The sequence below is a fragment of the Callorhinus ursinus genome, unplaced genomic scaffold (assembly GCF_003265705.2).
Source record: "Callorhinus ursinus isolate GAN/ISIS: 27379988/994484 unplaced genomic scaffold, GSC_fseal_2.0 scaffold80, whole genome shotgun sequence".
Taxonomy (NCBI): Eukaryota; Metazoa; Chordata; class Mammalia; order Carnivora; family Otariidae; genus Callorhinus; species Callorhinus ursinus.
Window position 1 is genome coordinate 4,489,018 of NW_027397142.1, and position 23,632 is coordinate 4,512,649.

The window sequence follows — 23,632 nt, forward strand, 5'->3', positions numbered from 1 at the left end:
TGCCTTGCCAGAGGGGTAAAGCATCTAGAGTTTCACCATTAAGCATGAAGTAAACTGTAGTGTTTTGTAGTATTCTTTCTTTTTTTTTTTTTAATTATTTATTTATTTATTCATGAGAGACAGAGGGAGAGAGAGAAGAGAGGGAGAGAGAGAGAGAAAGAAGCAGAGGGAGAAGCAGGCTCCCAAGGAGCAGGGAGCCCGATGCGGGACTCGATCCCAGGACCCTGGGATCATGACCTGAGCCGAAAGCAGACGCTCAACCATCTGAGCCACCCAGGCGCCCTTGTAGTATTCTCTCTAAGTTAAAGGAGTTCCCCCTCTATTTCTTATGTGCTGAGAGTTTTTATTGAGAATGAGTATTGAATTTTCTCAAATACTTTTTCTGCATCTATTGATATGGTCATGTGAACTTTCTTCTTTTGCCTGTTGATGTTATGGGTTACATTAATTGATTCCTTTTTTTTTAAGATTTTATTTATTCATTTGCAAGAGACACAGAGAGAGAACAAGCAGGGGGAGAGGCAAAGGGAGAGGAAGAAGCAGACTCCCTGCTGAGCAAGGAGCCCGATGCGGGACTCGATCCCAGGACCCTGGGATCATGACCTGAGCCGAAGGCAGACGCTTAACCATCTGAGCCACCCAGGAGCCCAATTGATTTCTGAATGTTAAATAAGTCTTGTATATCTAGGATAAGTCCCACTTGGTCATGTACATAATTCTTTTTATACATTGTTGAATTCTATTTGCAATATTTTATTAAGGAATTTGGATCTATGTTCATGAGGATATTGGTTTGTAATCTTATACCTTTATCTGGTTGTGGTATTAGGGAAATGCTGACCTTATGGATTGGGAATTCTCTGTACTATCTGCTTAATTTGTCAGTGAATGTTTTTAAATAAAAACTATCAATTAAAAAAATTTACCTTGATTTAATCAGGAAACAGCTCCCTCTCTATGAAACATATCAGTGCATAAACGAATTCAAGTTTAGAGAAACTGTGCTTTAGCTGCAGTGGTTGGCAACCAGCATGCACTGATGTCCCGGGTTATTGTAGACACTGTACTAGTAACCTGGCATTTGTAATGCTTTTACACACCTCCTAAAACTTTCAGTTAGGTCAGAAAAATCACAAATGTCTGAAATGGGTTCACATTACCCAATCAAACTCCTTTGATACAATGAATATGTACTAATTGCTTTTGACAAGATTTTTTAAATGTCTGGTACATGGTGATCACAGCATTTTTAGCATGAATATCTTTATCATGTCAGGTTTTAGATCATAACAGGACACTGTTCTTTACCAAAGTGATAAATTGTTTCTAGCTACACTGGATTCAACAATAAAGAATGAATTTGCTCCATTTTCTATTCAGAAAACAAGTTTTTAACAGAGCTCTTTTGTTATGCCCATGACTTTATAGACAAAGAACTGAAATAAGATGATTTCTCATTTCTCCAGTGCACAAGATATTTTCATCAGTGTTACTTTACCACTATTGTAATGTGAACAGGTATAGTGTATCATCATACCTCTTGTTACAGATTAAAAAAAAAAAAACATAGGTATGCATTTTGCCACAGGAGTTAAAATAACTCATCCTAAGCTCTTTTTCTTTCTTTATTAAAATGAAACAAAATCTAGTATAAAATCTAGGAAAGAAAACATTTTAGGAACTCTTACCAGTATACCTGAGTCTCTACAGTGACCGCTGCTGTGGGATGAGGAAAGACAGCAGATTCCCCCAAAACTGCTGGACCTCATGTATCACAAAATACAGAAAAGGACTTGAGTTATTTGAGGGGGGGAAAAAAAAGGAAGCACTAGGGTGGAAGCAAGTTTATGAATAGAAATCAGTAATAAATCTAGAAGTGTTGGTAGAAAATTAAAGACAATACCAAAGACTAAGAGAAATAAATTGAAGGAAATGTGTTTTCAGTGACAATTAAACTTGAAAGCTATATTAAGGAAGAAGATGGACTCTGTGCCACAGACTGCTTCTCCTTACATTTATTTTCAGTGTCAAGGACTGGGTTAAGAGGCAGGAATAGAATATGCACTGGATAGGATTAAGAGTATTTTGTGGATTGCAAAGAATAACTGAGATATTAAATAGGAGAGAGGAGGATGATGAACCAACAGAATCATTCTCATCCATGTAGGTGTCTAGTGGAGACTACGCCGATGGGCATCTTCTTTAAACACCAACCATGTCAGCTATGATTTTGTCAAGAATTACAAAGTCATAATTACAAGGTTAAATTTCCAAGCAAAAGCCTGCAGAGAAATATTCTGTGTAGCTAACAAGAAAGACCAACTTCTTTTGGGTAGAAAACATGTCAGTAGTAAAACTGTTGTGCTTTTTTTAAACACTCAGATGGAGGGGAGAAATTTTTAATGGGGATTTTTCTTAGAACTTTATGGAGTTCAAGAAAGATACCTTAAAATGGACATGGAGATTAGCAGGCACTATACTAAGTACTTCATACACTTAAGACGGTTTCTAATCTAACCACAGGATTAAGGTGGTTAACAGTACACCCGCTTATCATCCAAATTATTCCTGCTACAAGTAACGGAAAACCAGACCCAAACTGACTGAAGCATACAGGAAACCTATTCACTCGGGTAAGTAAAATCACTGAGGAGGGCTGGCTTTGCAGCATCAGCTACGTTGCCAGGGCTTGGACCCCGTCTCCATCTGTGTGGTTTTCCTGTGTGATCCACTTGGTTCACGGGATGGCGCCCCAGCACCCGCTCTCACGTTCAGGTGACACAAAGCTGTCCCAGCTGCAGTTTCATGTCTTCTCTTGTTTCTACGTCAGTAGGAAGAATTAAAAGAATTTTCCAGTTGCTCCCACAAAAATACTGAGTCCACGTGACTGGCCCAGCTAGGTCATATGCCCATGCCAGCTACGTCACTGTGGCCAGGACACTAATTCTCTGACTAGCTCAGGCTGGTCATATGTTCCATCCTGGGACTGACGAATCCCCAGGGCTGCTGCTGAAGTGCTGGTAGATGCTGACCAGAGAAGTAGCAAATGTCCCCCTTATGTAGAAGGGACCCATAGTTTCAGAAAATGAAGTAACTTGCCAAATTCAGACCCCTAAAAAGTCAGTCTAGATCTGAACTCAGGTCCACCTACCTAAACCCAAAGCTTTCCCACCCTGTCCTCCGCATAGTCCTAACACTCAGTCACGGAATGAAAAACTCTCTGGATCACAGAGAGACCCCTACTTGTGTTCTAGACCCATCACCACTGAAACATAAATCAAGATTACATTATTTGTTAGAAAAGTTTAAATAATTTAAAATTAACTTAATTATGAATTTAATTCGGCTTATTTAAAAAATTAGCTTGTTCTTAGTGTTTTTTTAAAAACTTCCAAACAGGAGTGGTCGCTTAGAAAATTTAATTCTACTAAGAAAATAATTATTTGAAGTGGAGCTTCAAATTATCTCGTTTCACAGGAGAATACTATTTATTCCAAAGTCATGTCAAACATTTTAACCTTCAGGTCTTTTAATGATAAATGACCAGTTTCTAATCAACTTAGTTGGTAACTTCTTTAGACCTGATTTCAGAGAAGTAAAAAAAAAGGAGAGGACTATTTGTATTTTGTATGTTTTCTTTATACTTTCAGCCGAACTTCATTTCAATAAAAGTCCAAAGTTTAAATAACACAATTGAGTCACCATCATAAAAAAAAAAAAAAAAAAAAAAGGAACTTTACTGATTTCTGCTTCGGGCCATGACGGAATTTTAGGAACCAGATTTAAGCTCTTATCTCAAACAACTAAAAGATCAGACAAAATCTTTGAAACAATGGTTCTGGGGCACGTGACTCTCATCCTTAAGCAAAGGGAAACCGAGTGAGCCAGGAGTTTCCAGGCCGCAACCGGAACAGGGCCAACAGTGGATCTGCAGGCACAGAATTAAGACCTGCAGGAGGCCCCACAGGGCATCAGGGGCGAGGCCTGGGAGGAAGGGCCCGGGGTCTCCAGCAGGGTTGGTCCGCTGGCCGCAGCGTGTGGGGCACAGAGCACCTGTCGGAGCCCACGCGAGGTCCCCTGGAAAGGGCCCAACAGTTTGCTCAGGTCGTGGGGACCCCGTGGCGCTTGAGTCAACCCACTGCTCCCACGTGGCTCACTCTGAGCTTCACACACAAAAGCTCAAAGTCACTCCAAGGAACATGAAAAAGCCAGCACCCAATAATGTAAAATTTGCGTCTGGCGTCTAATCCAAAATGGCCCGGCACCCAAAGAAGTAGGAGCACACAGAGAATGCGGGGAAGCAACCAGAAATGACAGCGGGTGCAGGCAGGGCACCTGCGGGGGAGGAGACGCCCCGCAAGGCGGGCGCTGGAGGGCACGGCTACGCAGGTCTCCCCCGAAAGCAGAGGGAGACGAGCTAGGAATGAACTGAGCATCGGTGAGCTGACGGGTGCACACGTATCCAGAACGGACACAGAGGTAGCTGGGCGCACGGGAGAGACATCTGAGCAAACGTGGCCGAGGGCCTGCCAAACGTGCTGACACCCCAAGCGCCCGCGGCTCAGCGGAGTCCATCGCGGGCGCGGCCGCACGCACCGCGAGCCTGCGCGGGGCGCACGTGCGCGGGGCGGGGCCGGGCCGGCGAGCGTGCGCGCTGTGGCAGCGCCGAGCCGGCCGCGGCCAGGTCCGTCGAGTGCGCAGGGCAGAGCCGCCGAGCATGCGCGGTATGGCCGTGCGCGGGGCCGCGCCGCAGAGCACGCGCGCCGTGGCCCCGAACTTGGCGCCTTGCGCGGGGCGGAGCGGGGCCGTTGAGCATGCGTGCCCGGTTGCTGGGCAACGGCGAGCGGCGCGGAGGCCGGCGGCGGGGGTCGGTGCCTGGCACAGGGGCCGCCGGAGCGAGCGGGGCGGGCCGGGCCGCGGGGACCCTGCCGGGCAGCCCAGGTCCTCGGTCCCCAGCACCGCGGGCCTCGTCGTGACCGCTCTCGGCAGGGCCCCCGAGGCGGGGACGGTGTCTGGACGCGGTGACGGCGCCCGTCCCTGGACGGGAGCCGCGCCCGAAGGTAGGGGGCTCCCGGGGAGCGTCGGAACCGGGAGCGCCGCCCGCTCGGGGCGGGCTCGTCCAGACAGGGGACCGCGGCTCCGCGCCGTAGCCGGCCGCGGGTGCCGCCGCCCGGTGCGTGCCCCTCGTTAGCACACGGCCACTGCGACGGGCGGCAACTAAGGGCTTGGGCGCCGGCGTCGGCGCTGTTACCAGCTAGTGATGCCGTTGCCCGAGAAAGAGCGTTCCCGCCAACGCTGGCTCTCCAGACGCCACGGGGTTAAGGTTCCGACGCCGCCGCTGCTGCGGTTCCGTAATCTTGAAGGAATCACTAGTCTCTGGACTTGGACTAAGTATCTGAGGGGTCCCAAACCTGAACTGTAATGACACCACGGGACGTAGAAGGGGCAAAGGTTTCAGAAGCTCACAGTGGAGACCCTCAAGTGTAGATAGCTGCGACTAGTACAGAGGGTTTAGTGTGATGTAAACTCTGTTCTGCCAGGGGACAGGCGTTTTGAAAGTAGAAGATTCTGGAAGGGATCTACAGCATTTTAAATACCTTGTACCATTTCTGCAGTCTACAGTGTCCCGATGAAACACTGGACAGAAGCTTCTGTCGTGCGCCTTGAGGCCAGCAGTGGAAGCAAGCACTGCTGTCTAGTTTCTTAGAGCGGCTCCGCAGTCCCTGAGCCCTGGAGACCCCACAGCTCTAGGTTTCCACATCCCCACTTCTACCCTCTGCGCTAATTGAATGCAGGTGTTGATCCTTAGATACGCATTTTGGATTAATTCCTTTCTAGTCTTAAAATTAGGCCCCATTTCCTAGATTAATAACTTACTGTTTCTCCCCATTCTGTGTATTTTGGACCCTGTCTTCAGAAACTGTACCCTTGCCTAAAAACTGAAAGGACCAATTCAAATTCTTCCACCAGTTTCAGATGGAATTGAAGCAAAATAACCATTTACAGAGTATCTTCTGCATGAAAGGGCCCATTCGGATACTTTAGAAAGGTGATCTCATAAACATAACCCTGCAAGGAGCGTGACTACACCTGTTTCAAGGTGAGGCAGCTGGAAGTCAGATAGTCAGCATGTCGCCAGCACACAGCTAGAGCAAGACTGGAAGGCAGGCTTGCCCCTGACATTCTGTCCCTCTATGTTCTGGACATACTGCCGGCAGCCAGTACTCCCCATGCATCCCAGTATAGTCATCGCTCCCTTTCCCTCCTAAATAGTAACCGTATGCCGAGTTCCGGAGTGCCTTTGTCCTCTGGTCCCTGTAGTGTGGTTTGTTCACTTTCCTCTTCTCTGTCCTGCAAATCCCAGTTTAAATGTTCTCTCTTTAAGAGGTATTTCACTTACTGGTCTGCCCCGGTGGCTCAGTTGGTTCAGCGTCTGCCTTCGACTCAGGTCATGATCACAGGGTCCTGGGATGGAGTCCTGCATTGGGCTCCTTGCTCAGCAAGTTGTCTGCTTCCCCCTCTCCCTCTGTGCACGCTCTCTCTCAAATAAATAAAATCTTAAAAAAAAAAAAAAATTTCACTTACTATTCTCTGATCTTTTCAGTCTCAAATTTTGTTGTACTTATGTATAATATTATATTGAGCGATGGACTGTTCTCATTCAAATTCATATGCTCCCTCCAGCTAGCTGGAGATTCGAGGGCAGGGCCCCATCAGTCCTGACTGGCTTGAATCCCGCCAGAATCACAGTGCGTAGCTTAGTGCTGTGCTCTGGTAGGCATTCCCATATCAATCAGACTCTCAAACATAACTTCCCTCTAGACTTTATAAGAGATGTTTACATACACTCTAACTTTGACTTTCTGTTGATTATGTTTTTACAGTGGAAGAATTAAAGGAATGTGATATGATGATATAACTTGATATACCCAAGTAGCAAGTTTGCCTGACTCAGCATGTCAAAAAACAAGGTACAGAATCTTGTTTTAAAACAAACACAGTTTTAAATGAGATCTTGCCATCTGCAATGACGTGGATGGAACTGGAGGGGATTATGCTAAGCAGAATAAGTCAATCAGAGAAAGTCAGTTATCATATGATTTCACTCATATGTGGAATTTAAGAAACAAAACAGGATCAGAGGGGAAGGGAGGGAAAAATAAAACAAGACGAAATCAGAGAGGGAGACAAACCGTAAGAGACTCTTAATCATAATAAATAAACAGGGTTGCTGGTGGGGAGGCGGGGTGGGGTAACTGGGTGATGGACATTAAGGAGGGCACATGATGTAATGCGCACTGAGTATTCTATAAGACCGATGGATCACTGACCTCCACCTCTGAAACTAATGACACATTATGTGCTAATTAATTGAATTTAAATTTAAGATTTTTTTAAAAATAAAACACTGTTTTACTCATGACTATAATTTAATCCAGCTGTTTGAAAGTATAAAAATATAGTTGCAAGTCTCGATCCAATGAGGAACTATCTGCCATAGTACCAACTGCAAGCATGTCATAGGTGCCCAGCAGTTTTGTTCCGTGTTAAGTTTTCTCCAAAAAAGCACATACTTAAATGCAAGATTCCCTTTCATATTACAGAAGCAAGATTTTGCCTAGAGTCTAATTAATTGTAGTGAAACAGAATGTGTTCAGGCATGCACAGCTTTTATAGGTCCTAATGAATTAATTCATATTATATTTAAGACCTTAGTAATTAAATGAAAAGATAGTCCTATCACCAACATAAATGACGAGACTGGGCTTTCCCGCACTTATGTAACGTGAGTCAAGCATTCTTCACTATTAGATTTGGTCTAGTGTGCCACCCGGATTGAGTATTAAAGCCTAAGTTTTCTTCCAAATGATATATAACATAATGTTCCATAGATAAGGTTTTTTTCCTACTTTTTAGGGTCATTCATCTAAACAAGATAACTTAGCAGTCACTGCAGTTGCTTTACAAGATCACATTTTACAAGATCTTCAACTTCGAAATCTTTCAATAGCAGAACATTCTAAGACAAAGGTACAAAAGAGAGAGAACAGATCCAAATCTCTAAAAAGAAATACAAAAGCAGTAATAGATACTGGACTTAAAAAAACTATACAAGGCCCTAGAGTGGAAGATCCAGAAAAAGAATATGTTCTTGATCCAAGACCACCACCATTAACTTTAGGTAAGTTAATCTTGTCATTCATACTTTGGCTCATTAGAGCTAAGGAATCTAGTTGAGATTCATAGTATAATTTTTTCTGGAACAGAAATGATTCTAATTTATAATCTTACAGAAAGAACGTATGTACTAAAGTTTAAAAATGATGATGAGGGCAATACGAGCAAGAACACAAAGATAGTACTACATAGAATAAATAAAAATAGTAGAATACCGTCACTATCCACTAATCCACATGGTGGAAGTCAACCAGTCAGTCAGTAACGGAAAAGAAAGAGCGCTTTCTTACAGTAGAATGACAGCTAATAAACAGACAGGGGCCAGAAGGAGAAAAACCGCCATCCGGCCGACAGCACAGTAAGGACTCGCATCGGAGGATGCCGAGGCGGGCTGTGCGCACGGCCTCACAGCGCCCACACACCACACCGGGAAGCGGGAAGCCCAGCCGGCCCCTGCTGGTGACACTGTGCCAGCGGCCCCCTGACCACGTGACCCAAGTGCCGTCACCAAAGGGGCGCACGCCGACATGGCCCCGATCCCAGGCTCTGAGAAAGGCGCAGCATCCCCTCCAGGGTATTCTTGACAAAATGCCTATCTGAATTTAATCACGAGGAAACATCAGACCCACCCAAATTGATGGACGGTCTACACACTTCCTGGCCAGTACTCTTCAAAAGTGTCAAGAAAAGCAAATGAAGAGAGAGAAGCTGCCCCAGATAATAAGACATGAGGGGGACATGACAACTGAGTGTTATGTGTAATCCGGGTCCAAAAAAAGGACTTCAGTGACACAAGAACGAAACCCAGTAAGGAATACAGATTAATTGGCAGTGTTAGATCAACGTTAGTTTCCTCGTTTTGATCACTGAACTAGGGTTATGAAAATATTAACATTTGGGGAAACTGGGTAAAAGGCACATGAGGATTCTTTATACTGGCTTTACAACCTTTTGCAAGTCTCACATTATTTTAAACTGTAAATTTAGAAATAGAAAAGATTTTTAAACGATGCTGGGCATGGAAACTAGGTTTCTCTGGGGGCGTTGTGCCCTTGCGCAAGTGTGATGGATGGAGGAGGCGCCGGGAAGCCTGCGGACTCGGCTCCATGGTGTAGGGGGAGCCTGCTGCTACAGCAAGGCCAAGGGACAACTCATTCCTTCATTACTACAGACAGTGATACTTGTATTCTAGGAAGTGGCACAGCTCAAGAATGGGCAGAGGCTTGGAATGATGTTATACAGTCAGGTAGTGAGTATCTTGGACATATATAATTTATGGAGATGATCAACTAGATGATCATCATAGTAAGTTTAGCAGGAAAGGTTTAAATTAGACATCAGGAAGGACTTCCCAATTTGGAAAATAAGTAAGGTTAAAAAGGAGAGTAAATGAGTTATTCTTCCAGTAGCTCTTTATAAAAAAGAAATGTTTTACTATTACAGGTTTTAGTTACCAATACGTGTTGAACCATATGCTCTTCATTATTATCTATACATCATATTGTACTTGGGTCTCTTCTTGCTGATTTTCTGGAGTTTTTTATGTTCTCTACATATTAATTGATGTAGCCGCTGAGAAGATCTCTCAGTCTGGCACCGTCTTTGAATTTTATGTGTTATTTTATATTGAATAAAATGTTCATTCTGATTACTATTAAATCCATCAGTTTTTCTCTTTATTGTTTATGCTTTGGGTGATTCAAGAAATCCTTACCCATTCTGAGATCACAAAGATTTTCCCACATTTTCTTTATTTACCTTTACATTTTTGCCTTTCACATTTAGACCTCATCACAGTTTATTTTGCATATAGCACTGGCAAAATCAGTTGATATAAAAATTTACATTAGATTCTTCCCTCAAACAACTATCTACCTATCTTTTGCCTTTGCCAAGTTTTCCATGCTCATACAAGAGAGGGAGAAAGAGTCAGGATGTATGATTTGGGGTATGATCTGTTACTATGTCAGGATTTTACTGTTTTAATCCAAAATAGTTTTGTAATATGTCTTAATAACTGGCAGGAAAAGACCCAAAATTCATTCCCCAAAATCTCAGAAGTATATTCTTTCCATCCACTAAAATACAGTGGTGCTCTTCTGATTTTATCTCTGTGGAGACATTCCTTCTGAAAGCTTCCATTACTCTGCTCCCATATGCACCAGTTGTTCTGTGGGGCTGGTGCAGAGCCGTCAGCCTGGGATGTCTTCTTGGCATCACCTGTGGGCTGATTCCCTTCCTTCTCTTGCATTGGATCCTCTGATGGCACAGCTTCTCCTTCTTAGTTTGTACCCTCATTGGGGTGAAGCTGCTCCTCCAGCAGCTTCCTGGGAAAGAGTGCCTAAGAGATCAGTGGACAAGCTTACAGACACAAAGAAATCTTTATTCTCTCACAGTCCGTTGTTTGCTAATAAAGATTTTCAATATGGGAGTCCTTCTCCGAAATCTGAAAGGTTTGCCTTCTCATGTCTGTGTTGCTGGAGCTAAGTCTGATGTAATTCTGACTCCCGACCCTTTTGGAGACTTGTCTTTCTGTCTCTCTCACCAAACTTTGAGATCTGCTTTTCGTGCCTACACCTGTGACGTTTCATGGCGGGATGTGGTGTGAATCCTTCGTTCTGGGCCCTCCTGGGGCCTCTCAAACTAGAAACTCACGTCCTCTTCTGGGAAGTGTCTTAGGCTATTTTAAGATCTTTACTCTTGATTTTCTGTTCTCTTTATGGAAAAGAAAAGATGTCAGATGTCAGGCCTCCTAGACTGGTCCTTTAGTTTTCAAATCTTCCGTCTTCTACTTTATCTCATCTTCCTACTTTCTACGGGATTACTGTAACTTCCTCTTCCAGTCTTTGAGTTGACTATAAGATTTTGATTTTTAAGAGCTCTTTTTTGAACGTTCCTGATACAGCTTCCTGTTCTTGTTTTGTAGACATAACACTTCACTTTCTATCCAAAGGAAGCCCACAGGGTGACACTTCACCCATTCCCTCATTTGGAGGTGGTTTGGGGGTGGACGCTGGTGCTCATTGCCCCTGCCAGCACTGTGCCCCAGCTGCAGCAGCTCCCACTGGGACGCGAGCTCCATGTTTGATCCCGAGGGGACACACGGTGGGCTCTCAAATATTGCTGAGGTAAGGAATTGGTCCTGACAATAATTATACATCCTAAGAATTTTTAGCAAGGGAAGAACCTGATTGATACGCATTCTGTGAAGGTCACTGGCGGCAAAAAAAAAGAAAGAAAGAGCTAAACTGGAAGAAGACAACACTGAAGACTGAAAGATGAATTTGGTGAAAAGTGAGAACATTTGGCCAATACATGTGAAAACCTAGTATTCTTCAACTTTTCTTCCTAAAAATTGGATAGCAGTCCTGCCTACTATAGAGAATATTGTGAACATGAAATAGGGGAAGGCAATTCTTCATAAATAAAAGCATAAACACAAATGGAAGGTATTATTACCGTTGACGTCTATGCACCATGGAAGAGCAGTATTCCACATATGGTGGAAGTATGTGGTATGTTTTGCTTTCAGATTTGTTTACAAAATAATGTCATTAAACTATATATGAGTACGATACCCTAAATATATTGCAACTTCTATTTCGTATTGTTTTAACTGTAGCACAGAAGCTGGGCCTGTTTGAACCTCCCCCACCGCCACTATCCTCAGATGAATGGGAAAATGTAAAACAAAGATCCATCCGGCAAGGGGACTCTGTGCAGCCATGCCCAATATGCAAAGAAGAATTTGAACTTCGCCCCCAGGTGTGTAGCCTGAAGATCAGATAAGCTGGCTTGGGGACTAGACTGAGCTGGAGCCTAAGATCCCAGGCTTCATTTTTCTAGTTTCTTCCGCCTACGTGACCTCAAATACCTTTATAGTTTCTTTTCCATTAATTAAAGTGTGTGTGTGAGAAAGAGCTAAACACCCTTATTAAACAGTTTTGTTTATTTACTGAATGATATTCTCAAGTACAAAGTTCATACAAAAGGAATGCTCCCATTCCACTGGCTGGAAATAGCTGAGGAGCAACTGGAGATGCTGCTAGAAGGAGCCCAGTGCAGGAAGAATGAAAGCAAATGGAAATTTTAAGTGTTTTATGAATTGAAATCATAAAAGAAAAGAAAAACTAGGCTTGAATATCCAAAGAATTTATGTAAGAATCTTTTAAGAAAAATCTTTTAATAATCTTTATTCATGAAACTTTACCACATAAGGTTGATGATATGCAGTCAATCTGGGTCATAGGTTTTTCTGTACATAGTATGTCTTCCTAATCTACTGTAATCTTCTGACAGTTAGGGACGCTTCCACTGCTAGAATTTTGTTTTGTTTTATGCTAGTGGCCACTGTACAACAGTTTCCCATGTGTGCAGCATTGTGCTTCCTACAGAGCAGGCACTCAGACGTTTGCTGGAAAAATACAGCAAATAGAGTCAAAGCAGGCCTAAAATTCATAGCCTGGGAACCTCGGGCTTTACTCGCTACCTGGCACTTAACTCTCAAACTTAATTTGTTTTAATGAGTTTCATCATTAACAAGTTAGTTCACAGTCATAAAACGTTTGTTCTTCACTAATTTGAATTCACAAGTTATTTTAAACACACTTATTGTATTCCAGTTCTCTATCAAGACCTAATCTTACGCATATGAAAGCTGGGTATTTTGGAAAAATTTTAGCCCTTAAACCGCAAAATTATCATCCAGGATAATTTAGTATTTTAGTGTAGCAAGAGTTAATAGAACCACAAGGAGTCTTTCTGGCCCAGCAACCTCTTTTTTAATTATGCTATAAATATTTAGCCTGTTGTATGAAGAATGAAAACTTACACTGAATATCTTAAGTGGGGCAGCAGGGGAATCAGGACGCATCACGCCCACCATTTCTTCCAATCTGTTTTTTATAAATTTCTCACTAAATTCTTATTTTTGTTTGGTGAATAGATATAGACGCTTGTGTTTATTTTGCATTTTTAGTTAGTTATTGTCCTCGTGTTTAGGTTTTTCCTTTGTTAAACACAATAGTTGGCATTTCCCCATCATTTAATTATTTCAGAGGACTTCAGTAATTCTTGTGCATCGCTGATGGAGGCATTATATCCATTTAACAGATGAGGAAATAAGTCAGTTGATCCGTAGCAGGGTGACTCAGGAAGTGTTCTCAAGGTCAGCTGGAGTCTAATCCCAACTTCTAGGACATTTTTAGTGTATTTACCACCACTTAATCATTTGTTTTTATCTCAGAATGTTTGCCTTAAATAACAAACATTTATGGACATTTAAAAGTATATTTTAAATATATGGAAGGACAGTGTTATTCAGTACAGATCATCAAATATCTGTCGATAAAACACTCAAAGATTATTCTATAATGCATGAGGGGTTAAGATGGAGGAAGAGGAGGGGGGTCCCTAAGATCGCCTTGTACCTTGAACACAGCTAGATAACTATCAAACCATTCTGAACACCCAAGAAATTAATCTGAGGACTGAGAGAACAAAACCGCAAGTCTGTAAGTAGAAAAGCAACCACCTTTTGGAAGGTAGAAGTGCAGAGAGTTGATCTGGGAGAGATACAACTGTGGGTACTGCAGCGGGGAAGGAGCCACGTTTATGGGACTACCGCCAGGTATTATACACAGAGAGTGCAAAATCTCAAGTTTTCGGAGTCGGCCACCGCCGGGGTCATGCCTGGCTTAAATGTGCTCAGGTGCTAAGCAGGCTGGACCCAGGAGTGGATATAGGGTGGTCTGAGGATCAGACCAGGGCGCAAGAAGAACGGGTGGCATCAACATGCTTCACTCTTTCCAGGCATAGGAGTTGGGACTCTGGTTGCAGGCAGTGAGCCTGGGCGCCGGCTCTCTGCTCCACTTCGCCATAAGCTCTGAACTGCTCTGTGGTCCTGCAACCACTTTCCTGGCATGGTCCAGGCAAATGGCAAAAGCAAGGGAGACCCCCCGCCCCCGGAGGAACAGTGTGGGTCCAAAGCCACAGGAATCCCTAGAATTTGTGGAGTTGTAAAACCCAGTCCCGCCTGGGATAAAAAAGCTCAGACACAGTCAGGGTGAAGGCAGGGATCTGAGGGAATCTGGGAACACAAGAGGGGTGACTGGTTGCCCTTCTGTGAGGGCTCAGTGAAGAGTGAGTGGGAGCCAGGAACTTTAAGCTCCAAGGCTAGAGAGCAGGGCGCCGCCATATTCATCCTACCCAGGGAGCAAAACAGCGCCACCTAGTGGAGACTAGCGCTGCTTACAGGAAGCCCCGCCCCCCCTGCACCCTGCAGGTGCATTCCCACTAGAGCCTTCCATCTGAGAATAGCACAACAAGCCCCTCCCCCAGAAGGCCAGCACAAACATCTTGCAGGTAGCAAGTCTACTGATCATAGAGTACTGCAAAGCTTAATTAAGCTCTAAGGAAAATAGAATTTAGCTTCCTTTTTATTTTTTTTTTATTTTTTTCTCTTATTTTTCAATTCTTTTTTATTATCTTTTTAAATTTTTATGTATATATTTTATATATAGATTTTTTTTTTAGGTCTAGCTTCTTTTAACAAGTAGACCAAAACACACATAGGATCCAGTTGTGTTTTTCTTTTTTTCTGCACAAAATGATAAGATGGAGGAATTCACCCCAAAAGAAAGAACAGGAAGAGAACTGATGGCCAGTGATTTTTTTCCTCAAATTTTAATTTAAATTCTAGTTAGTTAACATACAGTGAAATACTGGTTTCAGGAGTAGAATTCAGTGATTCATTACTTACATATAACACCCAGTGCTCAATATGACAAGAGCCCTCCTTAATGCCCATCCCCCATTTAGCCCATCCCCCACCCACATCCCTCCATCAACCCTCAGTTTGTGCTCTATCTTTAAACATCTCTTACAGTTTGTTTCCCTCTCTCTTTTTTTCCTTCCCCCTCCCATATGCTCACCTGTATTGTTTCTTAAATTCCACATATGAGTGAAATCATATGGTATTTGTCTTTCTCTGACTTTTTTCACTTTGTGTAATACATTCTAACTCCATCCACGTCATGGCGAATGGCAAGACTTCATTCTTTTTGACAGATGAGTAATATTCCTTCGTGTATATATACCACATCTTCTTTATCCATTCATCAGTCAATGGATATTTTGGGCTCTTCCCATAGTTTGGCTATTGTTGATAATACGGCCAGGGATTTAATCAATACAGATATAAGTAAGATGTCTAACTATAATTTAAAACAACAATTATAAGGATACTAGTTGGGCTTGAAAAAAGCATAGAAAACTCTAGAGAATCCCTTACTGCAGAGAAAAAAGAACTAAAATCTAGTCAGGATGAAATGTAAAATGCTATAACTGAGAGGCAAACCCAAACGGATGTCATAAAACGAGGATGGATGAAGTAGAGGAACAAATCAGTGATATAGAAGATAAAATTATGGAAAATAAGCTGAAAAGAAAATGGATCACCAAGATAGACTTAAGGAACTTAGAGACTTCTTAAAATGCAAAAACACTCATATCATAGGAGACCCAGAACAATGAAGAGAGAGATAAAGGGGCAGAAGGTTTATGTGAGCAAATTACAGATGAAAACTTCCCTAATCTGGGGAAGGACACAGACATCAAAATCCAAGAAGCACAGAGAACTCCCATCAAATTCAACAAAAGCCGGCCATCACCAAGGCATATCATAATCAAAATCACAAAATACACAGACAAGGAAACAATCCTGAAGGCAGCAAGGGGGGAAAAGTCCTCAACCTGTAAGGGAAGACAGATTAGGTTCGCAGCACATCTGTCCACAGAAACTTGGCAGGCCAGAAAAGAGTGGAAAAAAATATTCAACATGCTGAATGGGAAAAATATGCAGCCAAGATACTCTGCCCAGCAAGGCTCTCATTCAAAATGGAAGGAGAGACAAAGAGTTTCCCAAACAAAAACTAAAGGAATTTGTGACCATTGACCAGCCCTGCAAGAAATATTAAGGGGGACTCTTTGGGGGGAGAAAAGACCAGAGAATGTCACCAGAAACACCAACTCTACAGGTAACACAATGGCAATGAATTCCTATCTTTCAATAATCACTCTGAATGTAAATGGACTAAATACTCCAATCAAAAGCTACAGGGTATCAGAACAGATAAAAAAAAAACAAGATCCATCTATATGCTGCCTATAAGAGACTCATTTTAGACCCGCAGATTAAAAGTGAGGGGATAGAGAATCATCTATCATGCTAATGGATATCAAAAGAAAACCAGAGTAGCCATACTTATATCAGACAAAGTAACTTATTTATTTATTCATTCATTCAATCATTCATTCACTTATTTACTTATTTGAGACAGAGAGAGTGTGTGTGCACAAGCAGGGGGGTGGGGGGCCAGGGGGAGAGGGAAAAGCAGACTCCTCGCTGAGCAGGGAGCCTGACTTGGAGCTCGATCCCAGGACCCTGAGATCATGAACTGAGCCAAAGGCAGATGTTTCACTGACTAAGCCACCCCAGACAAACTAAGTTTTTAAAATGAAGACCATAACAAGAGATGAAGAAGAGCATTATATCATAATTAAGGGGTCTACCCATCAAGATCTAACAATGGTAAATATTTATGCCCCCAACTTAGGAGCACCCAAATATATAAATCAGTTAATAATAAACATAAAGAGGGGCGCCTGCGTGGCTCAGTTGGTTAGGCATCCAACTCTTGATTTCGGTTCAGGTCATGATCTCAGGATCATGAGATTGAGCCCCACGTCAGGCTCCACGCTGAGCCTGCTTAGGATTCTCTCTCTCCCTCTCCCTCTGCCCTTCTCTGCCCCGCTCGTACACACTCTCTTGTAAATAATAATAATAATAATAATAATAAACACAAACTCATTGATAATAACATAAGAGTAGGCAACTTTAACACCCCACTTACAGCAATGGACAGATCATCTAAGCAGAAAAACCACAAGGAAACAATGGCTTTGAATGACACACTAGATCAGATGGACTTAAAAGATATATTCAAAACATTTCATCATAAAGCAGCAGAATACACATTCTTTTCAAGTGCACATGGAACATTCCCCAGAATAGATCACATACTGGGTCACAAATCAGCCTTCAACAAGTACAAAAAGATCGAGATCATACCATGCATATTTTCAGACCACAACACTATGAAACTTGAAGTCAACCACAAGAAAAAATTTGGAAAGACCACAAATACATGGAAGCTAAAGAATATCCCACTGAAGAATGAATGAGTTAACCAGGAAATTAAAGAAATTTAAAAAGTACATAGAAGCAAATGAAAATGAAAACACTACAGTCCAAAACCTTTGGGATGTAGCAAAGGCAGTCCTAAGAGGGAGGTATATTGCAATACAGGTCTACCTCCAGAAGCAAGAATTATTGGCACTTCATCAAGATAAAAAGCTTCTTTCTACACAGTGAAGGAAAAATCAACAAAACTAAAAGCCTACAGAATGGGAGAAGATATTTGCAAACAATATATGGGATAAAAGGTTAGTATCCAAAATCTATGAAGAACTTAGCAAACTTAACACCCAAAAACCAAATAATCCAGTCAAGAAATGGGCAGAAGACATGAACAGACATTTCTCCAAAGAAGACATACAAATGGCCAACAGACACATGAAAAAGTGCTCCACATCACTCAGCATCGGGGAAATAAATCAAAACCACAATGAGATACCACCTCACACCTGTGAGAATGGCTAAAATTAACATAAGAAACAACAGGTGTTAGAGAGGATATGGAGAAAGGGGAACCCTCTTGCACTGTTGGTGGGAATGCAAACTGGTGCAGCCCCTCTGGAAAACAGTATGGAGGTTCCTCAAAAGAGTTAAAAATAGAACTACCCTATGACCCAACAATTGCTCTACTAGGTATTTATCCAAAGGATACAAAAATACAGATTTGAAGGGGTACAAGCACCCCAATGTTTATAGCAGCATTATCAACAATAGCCAAACTATGGAGAGAGCCCAAATGCCCATCAACTGATGAATGGATAAAGAAAATGTACACACACACACACACACACACACACACACACACACACACACAGAGTATTACTCAGTTATCAAAAAGAATGAAATCTTGCCATTCACAATGACGTGGATAGAGCTAGACTGTATTATGCTAGTGAGTAAGTCAGAGAAAGACAAATACCATATGATCTCACTTATATGTGGACTTTAAGAAAGAAAACAGATGAACATATGGGAAGGGGAGTAAGGGAAAGAGGAAAATAAACCATAAGAGATTCTTAACAATAGAGAACAAACTGAAGGTTGATGGAGGGAGGTGGGTAGGGGGATGGGATAGATGGATGAAGGGTATTAAGGAGGTCACTTTTTATGATGAGCACTGGGTGTTGTATGTAAGTGATAAATCCCTGAATATAGCACTGTAAACTAAGTAAAATTTAAATTAAAAAAAAGAAGAAGAAAAATCTCAAATACACAACCTAACCCTACACCTAAAGGAGCTAGAAAAGGAACAGCAAATAAAGCCTATAACCAGCAGAAGAAGAGAAATAATAAAGATCAGAGCAGAAATAAATGATTTTAGAAACAAACAGCAGATCAATGAAACTAAGAGCTGGTTTTTGAAAGAATTAATAAAACTAAAAACTGCCCCCCCAGCCAGATTTATCAAAAAGAAAGAGAAAGGCCCCAAATAAACAAAATCATAAATGAAAGAGGAGAGATCACAACCAACACCACAGAAATACAAATAATCCTAAGAGAATATTATGAAAAATTATATGCCAAAAAAACTGGGCAATCTGAAAGAAACGAACAAATCCCTAGACACCTACAAACTACCAAAACCGAAACAGGAAGAAATAGAAAATTTAAACAGACTCGGGGTGCCTGGGTGCCTCAGTCGTTAAGCATCTGCGTTCGGCTTGGGTCATAATCCCAGGGTCCTGGGATCGAGCCCCGCATCAGGCTTCCTGCTCTGCAGGAAGCCTGCTTCTCCCTCTCCCATTCCCCCTGCTTGTGTTCCCTCTCTCACTGTGTCTCTCTCTGTCAAATAGATAAACAAAATCTTTAAAAAAAAAAAAAGAAAAGAAAATTTAATCAGACTCATAACCAGCAAAGAATTGAATCAATAATCAAAAATCTCCCAACAAACAAAAATCCAGGGCCAGATGGCTTCCCAGGGGAATTCTACCAAACATTTAAAGAAGAATTAATACCTGTTCTTCTCAAATTGTTCCAAAAAATAGAAATGGAAGGAAAACTTCCAAACTCATTCTATGAGGCCAGCATTACCTTGATTCTAAAATCAAAGACCCTACCAAAAAAGGAGAATTACAGTCCAATATCCCTGATGAACATGGATGCAAAAATTCTCTACAAGACACTAGCAAATCAGATCCAACAGCACATTAAAAGGATTATTCACCACAATCAAGTGGGATTTATTCCTGGGCTGCAGGGCTGGTTCTATATAGGCAAATCATTCAACATGATCACCACATTAATAAAGGATAAGAACCATATGATACTCTCAATAGATGCAGAGAGAGCATTTGACAAAATACAGCATCAATTCTTGATAAAAAAAAAAAAACACCTCAACAAAATAGGGATAGATAGAACATACCTCAACATCATAAAGGTCATAAACAAAAGACCCACAGCTAAATCATCCTCAGTGGGGAAAACTGAGAGCTTTTCCTCTATAATCAGGAATAAGACAAGGATGTTCACTCTCACCACTGCTATTTAACACAGTACTGGAAGTCTTAGCCTCAGCAATCAGACAACGAAAAGAAATAAAAGGCATCAAATCATCAAGGATTTGGATACAACATGATACTCTATATAGAAAACCCAAAAGACTTCACCAAAAAAAAATGCTAGAACTAATACATGAATTCAGCAAAGTCACAGGATATGAAATCAACATACAGAAATCATTGCATTTCTATACACCAATATCGAAGCAACAGAAAAAGAAATCAAGGAACTGATCCCATTTACAATTACACCAAAAACCATAAGATACCTAGGAATAAACCTAACCAAAAAGGTAAACGATCTGTACTCTGAAAACCATAGCACACTTATGAAAGAAACTGAGGAAGACACAAAGAAATGGGAAAGCATTGCATACTCATGGATTGGAAGAACAAATAAAATGTCTATGCTACCCAAAGCAATCTACACATTTAATGCAATCCCTATCAAAATACCACCAGCATTTTTTACAGAACTAGAACAGACAATGGGAAACAAACCACTAAGAGACTCTTCAAGACAGAGAACACACTGAGGGCTGCTGGAGGGAGGAGGGTGGGGGATGGGCTACATGGGGGGGTGGGTATTAAGGAAGGCTCTTGTGATGAGCACTGGGTGTTGTGTGTAAGTGATGAATCACTGAATTCTACTCCTGAAACCAACGTTGCACTGTATGTTCACTAACTAGAATTTAAATAAAAATCTGAAGAAATAAAAACAATGGGGACTTGAGCACACAAAAGGCTGCTATGAGACTAAATGGTGATAATTTAAAAGGACCCATATTACTGAGGTTTTCCAGTTTAGGCTTATTGGCAGTAAGTTTCAAGTGAAGGTTTTATAACTTTGTGAGTTCTGTTTATTGCAATACTTCTTCCATTTGTCCTATTTAAGAGGGAAGAGTAGAGTCGGGGGGGTCACATTCAAAATGGGAAAATGTTACCAAGATCAGGTGGCCCAAGTGTCTGAGCCCAGTCGTCCCGGGGAGTCTTCCCCGCCCGCTCCTCTCTTGGTCCCACACACTTGAGAGAAGAGAAGCGCGGCCCCCTCGCCAGGCTCCCTCCAGGCTTGTAGCTCACTCCTGCTGGTGGCCTGCTATCATCCCCGGGCTCTCCTTCCGGAAGAACCACCCACCTTCCTCCTCCTCCTACAGCCCAGAGTATCAGTGTGTGTTGGGGACTCTGGGTCACAGAGAGGTGACATTTTCTTGTGAGCATACTTTCCCCACATTTAAGAAGGAAAAGGTGATTCCTATGTCTCCAGGATTTATTTCTGAAACTCTGTTTCAATTTACGCATGTCACAGTTAATAAGTGTGATGCTAAGCAATTCAGGAGTGCAGCTCAGTTGAACAAAGCCCTACCCTCTGCCCCTCCTTCCCCTACAACCCCGGTGTGGGCTGGGCCCTCCCCTCACCACTCCAGCTTGCATCCTTTCTCTTCTACCCAGGAAACAAAGCTATTTCACAAGTTGTAAATATACGCTAATTTTAATGGCTTACTAGCAAACATCATGTGTTTGATGTTTCAGATTGTTGTTAGCTTAGTTTTTCTTGTTGAATTATATACATGTGCTGTGCTCAACTTAAACATTAGAAATATCAAGGTTATTAATCTGCTTTTTTAACTTTTCAAAGAAACAACACAGCCTTTTAAGCATTTAGAATTTTTCTTTTAATTAATGCATTTATGCTGCTGTTCTTTTAACAACTAATTTAAACTTCAAACATTTTTTTGTCTTCTCGTGCACAGGTGCTGCTTTCATGTTCACATGTGTTTCACAGAGTGAGTGACTACTTCTTCCCCCCCCCCCGCCCAAAGTGTGCAGCGCATCAGCCTCATAGCTCTTACTCATTTAAAGTCTCCTAAGAAGAACCACTTATTTTATCCATAATCACCACTTAGTTAGAAATCTGACTTGAGGCTACGGTACAATTCATCCTGTTTTGAAGATCACGAATTTTATGTGACAAAAGAACCACAACTGTTTGTATAACACAGTGCTGTTAGTAATGTTCATCAAAGTGAGTGACAGCTGGCTTCCTATGATTTGACTGCATGGCAGCCTTCTACACTGGGATCATCTACCTTGACACAAGTGGTTTTCACAAGTTTTTGATGTATCTGCCTGTACGTTCTTGTAAAATTTCATTTTTGGAACAAGTTTCATGAGGAAGGTGTTAACATCTGATGAAACTTCTTCCCTTTATAATCTAAATTGGACTGTCTCATAATGATGAGAGAAAAGAATACTATAATTACATTAGAAGTAAAAATGTTATTTATAAGTAATTGCTTATAAAATTTTAAGTGAAATGTTTTTCTTCAGGCATGCCTCCAGGCTTTTGAGAAGTTCACAAATAAAAAAACCTGCCCTCTCTGCAGAAAGAACCAGTATCAAACCAGAGTGATTCACGACGGAGCCCGGCTATTCAAAATAAAGTGTGCAACAAGGTAGGAAGTGTCCCCCTTGCCCGCAGACACTCTGCGGCAGTGCCAGCTGATGACTCATTTTAAAGGAAGGAGGGATTTTGCCTCCCTCCTTGGCCACCGCCTCCCCAGGGTCTTACCCTGTCTTGAAATACCTGTTAAGGCCATTCTGAGTGAGTCATTTCAAACATGTGTGTTCCAGGGTCCAAGCCTGCTGGAGGGCACACGTGGTCAGAAAGTGGTACCAAGACCTGAGGAGAAAGGTTCCTCCCACAGATGCCAAGTTGAGGCGAAAATTCTTTGAAGAAAAGGTAGGTCAAGATCCTTGATTCTCTAATAGTATGTGCCCACCAGTGATTCACTGGGCTCAGGGAGGCCTGCAAAGTCAGTGAAGCCCAAAGACCCCCCCCTCATCTGTAGGCTTTTTACAAATGTTTGGGATGCTGCTAAAAACCCCATTCAACATAAACTGGCTTTCCAGCCCAGGTGGTAAAATACTTCTAGATTTTCTTTTCTAATTAAATCATAAAATTCATAAAATTGGAAGAAGGTTAAATTCAAAACAACTTTGGTTTGGCCATTTCGTGACACTTGCTTAAATAATCTCGTCAGATAAAGGAATGGATAAAGCTTAAGTTTTTCACATCCCCTGAACTGCATGTTAAAAAAATTTTCATTTAAAAATAAAGCTCCCACTGTGCTACAGTTTTACCTGAGTGTCTCTTTGGGGCCTCACGGGGTCACCAAAATGTGAGTTTCAGAAATAAATAACCTCGGTTTCTACCCTCTCTTTCAACCATTTTCTAGCTTTTATGTTTACTTTTTGGCTTACCAGTTTTCCATCATTGTACCCCACACGAGAAGGACGGGTGCAGTGCAGTGAGGGAGCCAGCTGAGCCAGGGCTCCAGCCTCAGTCCTGCCCGCATTAGCTGGTGGCTCCAGGCAGGCCTCCGTCTCCTCATCTGTGATAGGACAGTAATGACCTTGACCCTGCAGCGCTGCTCTAAGAACAGTGTGCAGTAGGCCTGTGAGGTGCACAACCATCGTCAGTATGTTGTCCGAGTTCACCTTTATGGTAAGTGCTTCAGATTTCATCGTAGTCCGTACTGTTTTGGACAGCACTGGATGAGAGTGTGGTGTTCTGACGTCATGGTAGCTTTAAATCACGAAGATAAAACTCACAGTCGCACTTCCCTGTAATCACTATTTATGGAAGTATCCCTTACCCGTTTATTTAGATCTTCCCTACACTTACTTGTTTTGTGAA

General features: G+C 42.0%; 1 protein-coding gene across 7 annotated transcripts in view; it reads left to right on the plus strand.

The window, feature by feature from the left end:
- The first annotated feature begins 4,843 nt into the window (after nt 1-4,843).
- RNF32 (ring finger protein 32) overlaps nt 4,844-23,632 on the plus strand; it is an 80,351-nt gene continuing 61,562 nt past the window's right edge. For 3 of the 7 annotated variants that reach the window (XM_025862132.2, XM_025862125.2, XM_025862133.2), the window contains exons 1-7: nt 4,844-5,060; nt 6,885-6,971; nt 7,918-8,182; nt 11,801-11,943; nt 21,687-21,719; nt 22,264-22,388; nt 22,567-22,675. In XM_025862132.2, the coding sequence (XP_025717917.1) occupies nt 6,957-6,971; nt 7,918-8,182; nt 11,801-11,943; nt 21,687-21,719; nt 22,264-22,388; nt 22,567-22,675 (690 nt within the window). In that variant the 5' untranslated portion in view covers nt 4,844-5,060; nt 6,885-6,956. Of the gene's footprint in view, nt 5,061-5,615; nt 6,101-6,884; nt 6,972-7,917; nt 8,183-11,104; nt 11,694-11,800; nt 11,944-21,686; nt 21,720-22,263; nt 22,389-22,566; nt 22,676-23,632 lie in introns of those variants that run through there. The other 4 variants (XM_025862126.2, XM_073887535.1, XM_073887537.1 and 1 more) reach the window with 4 other exon arrangements.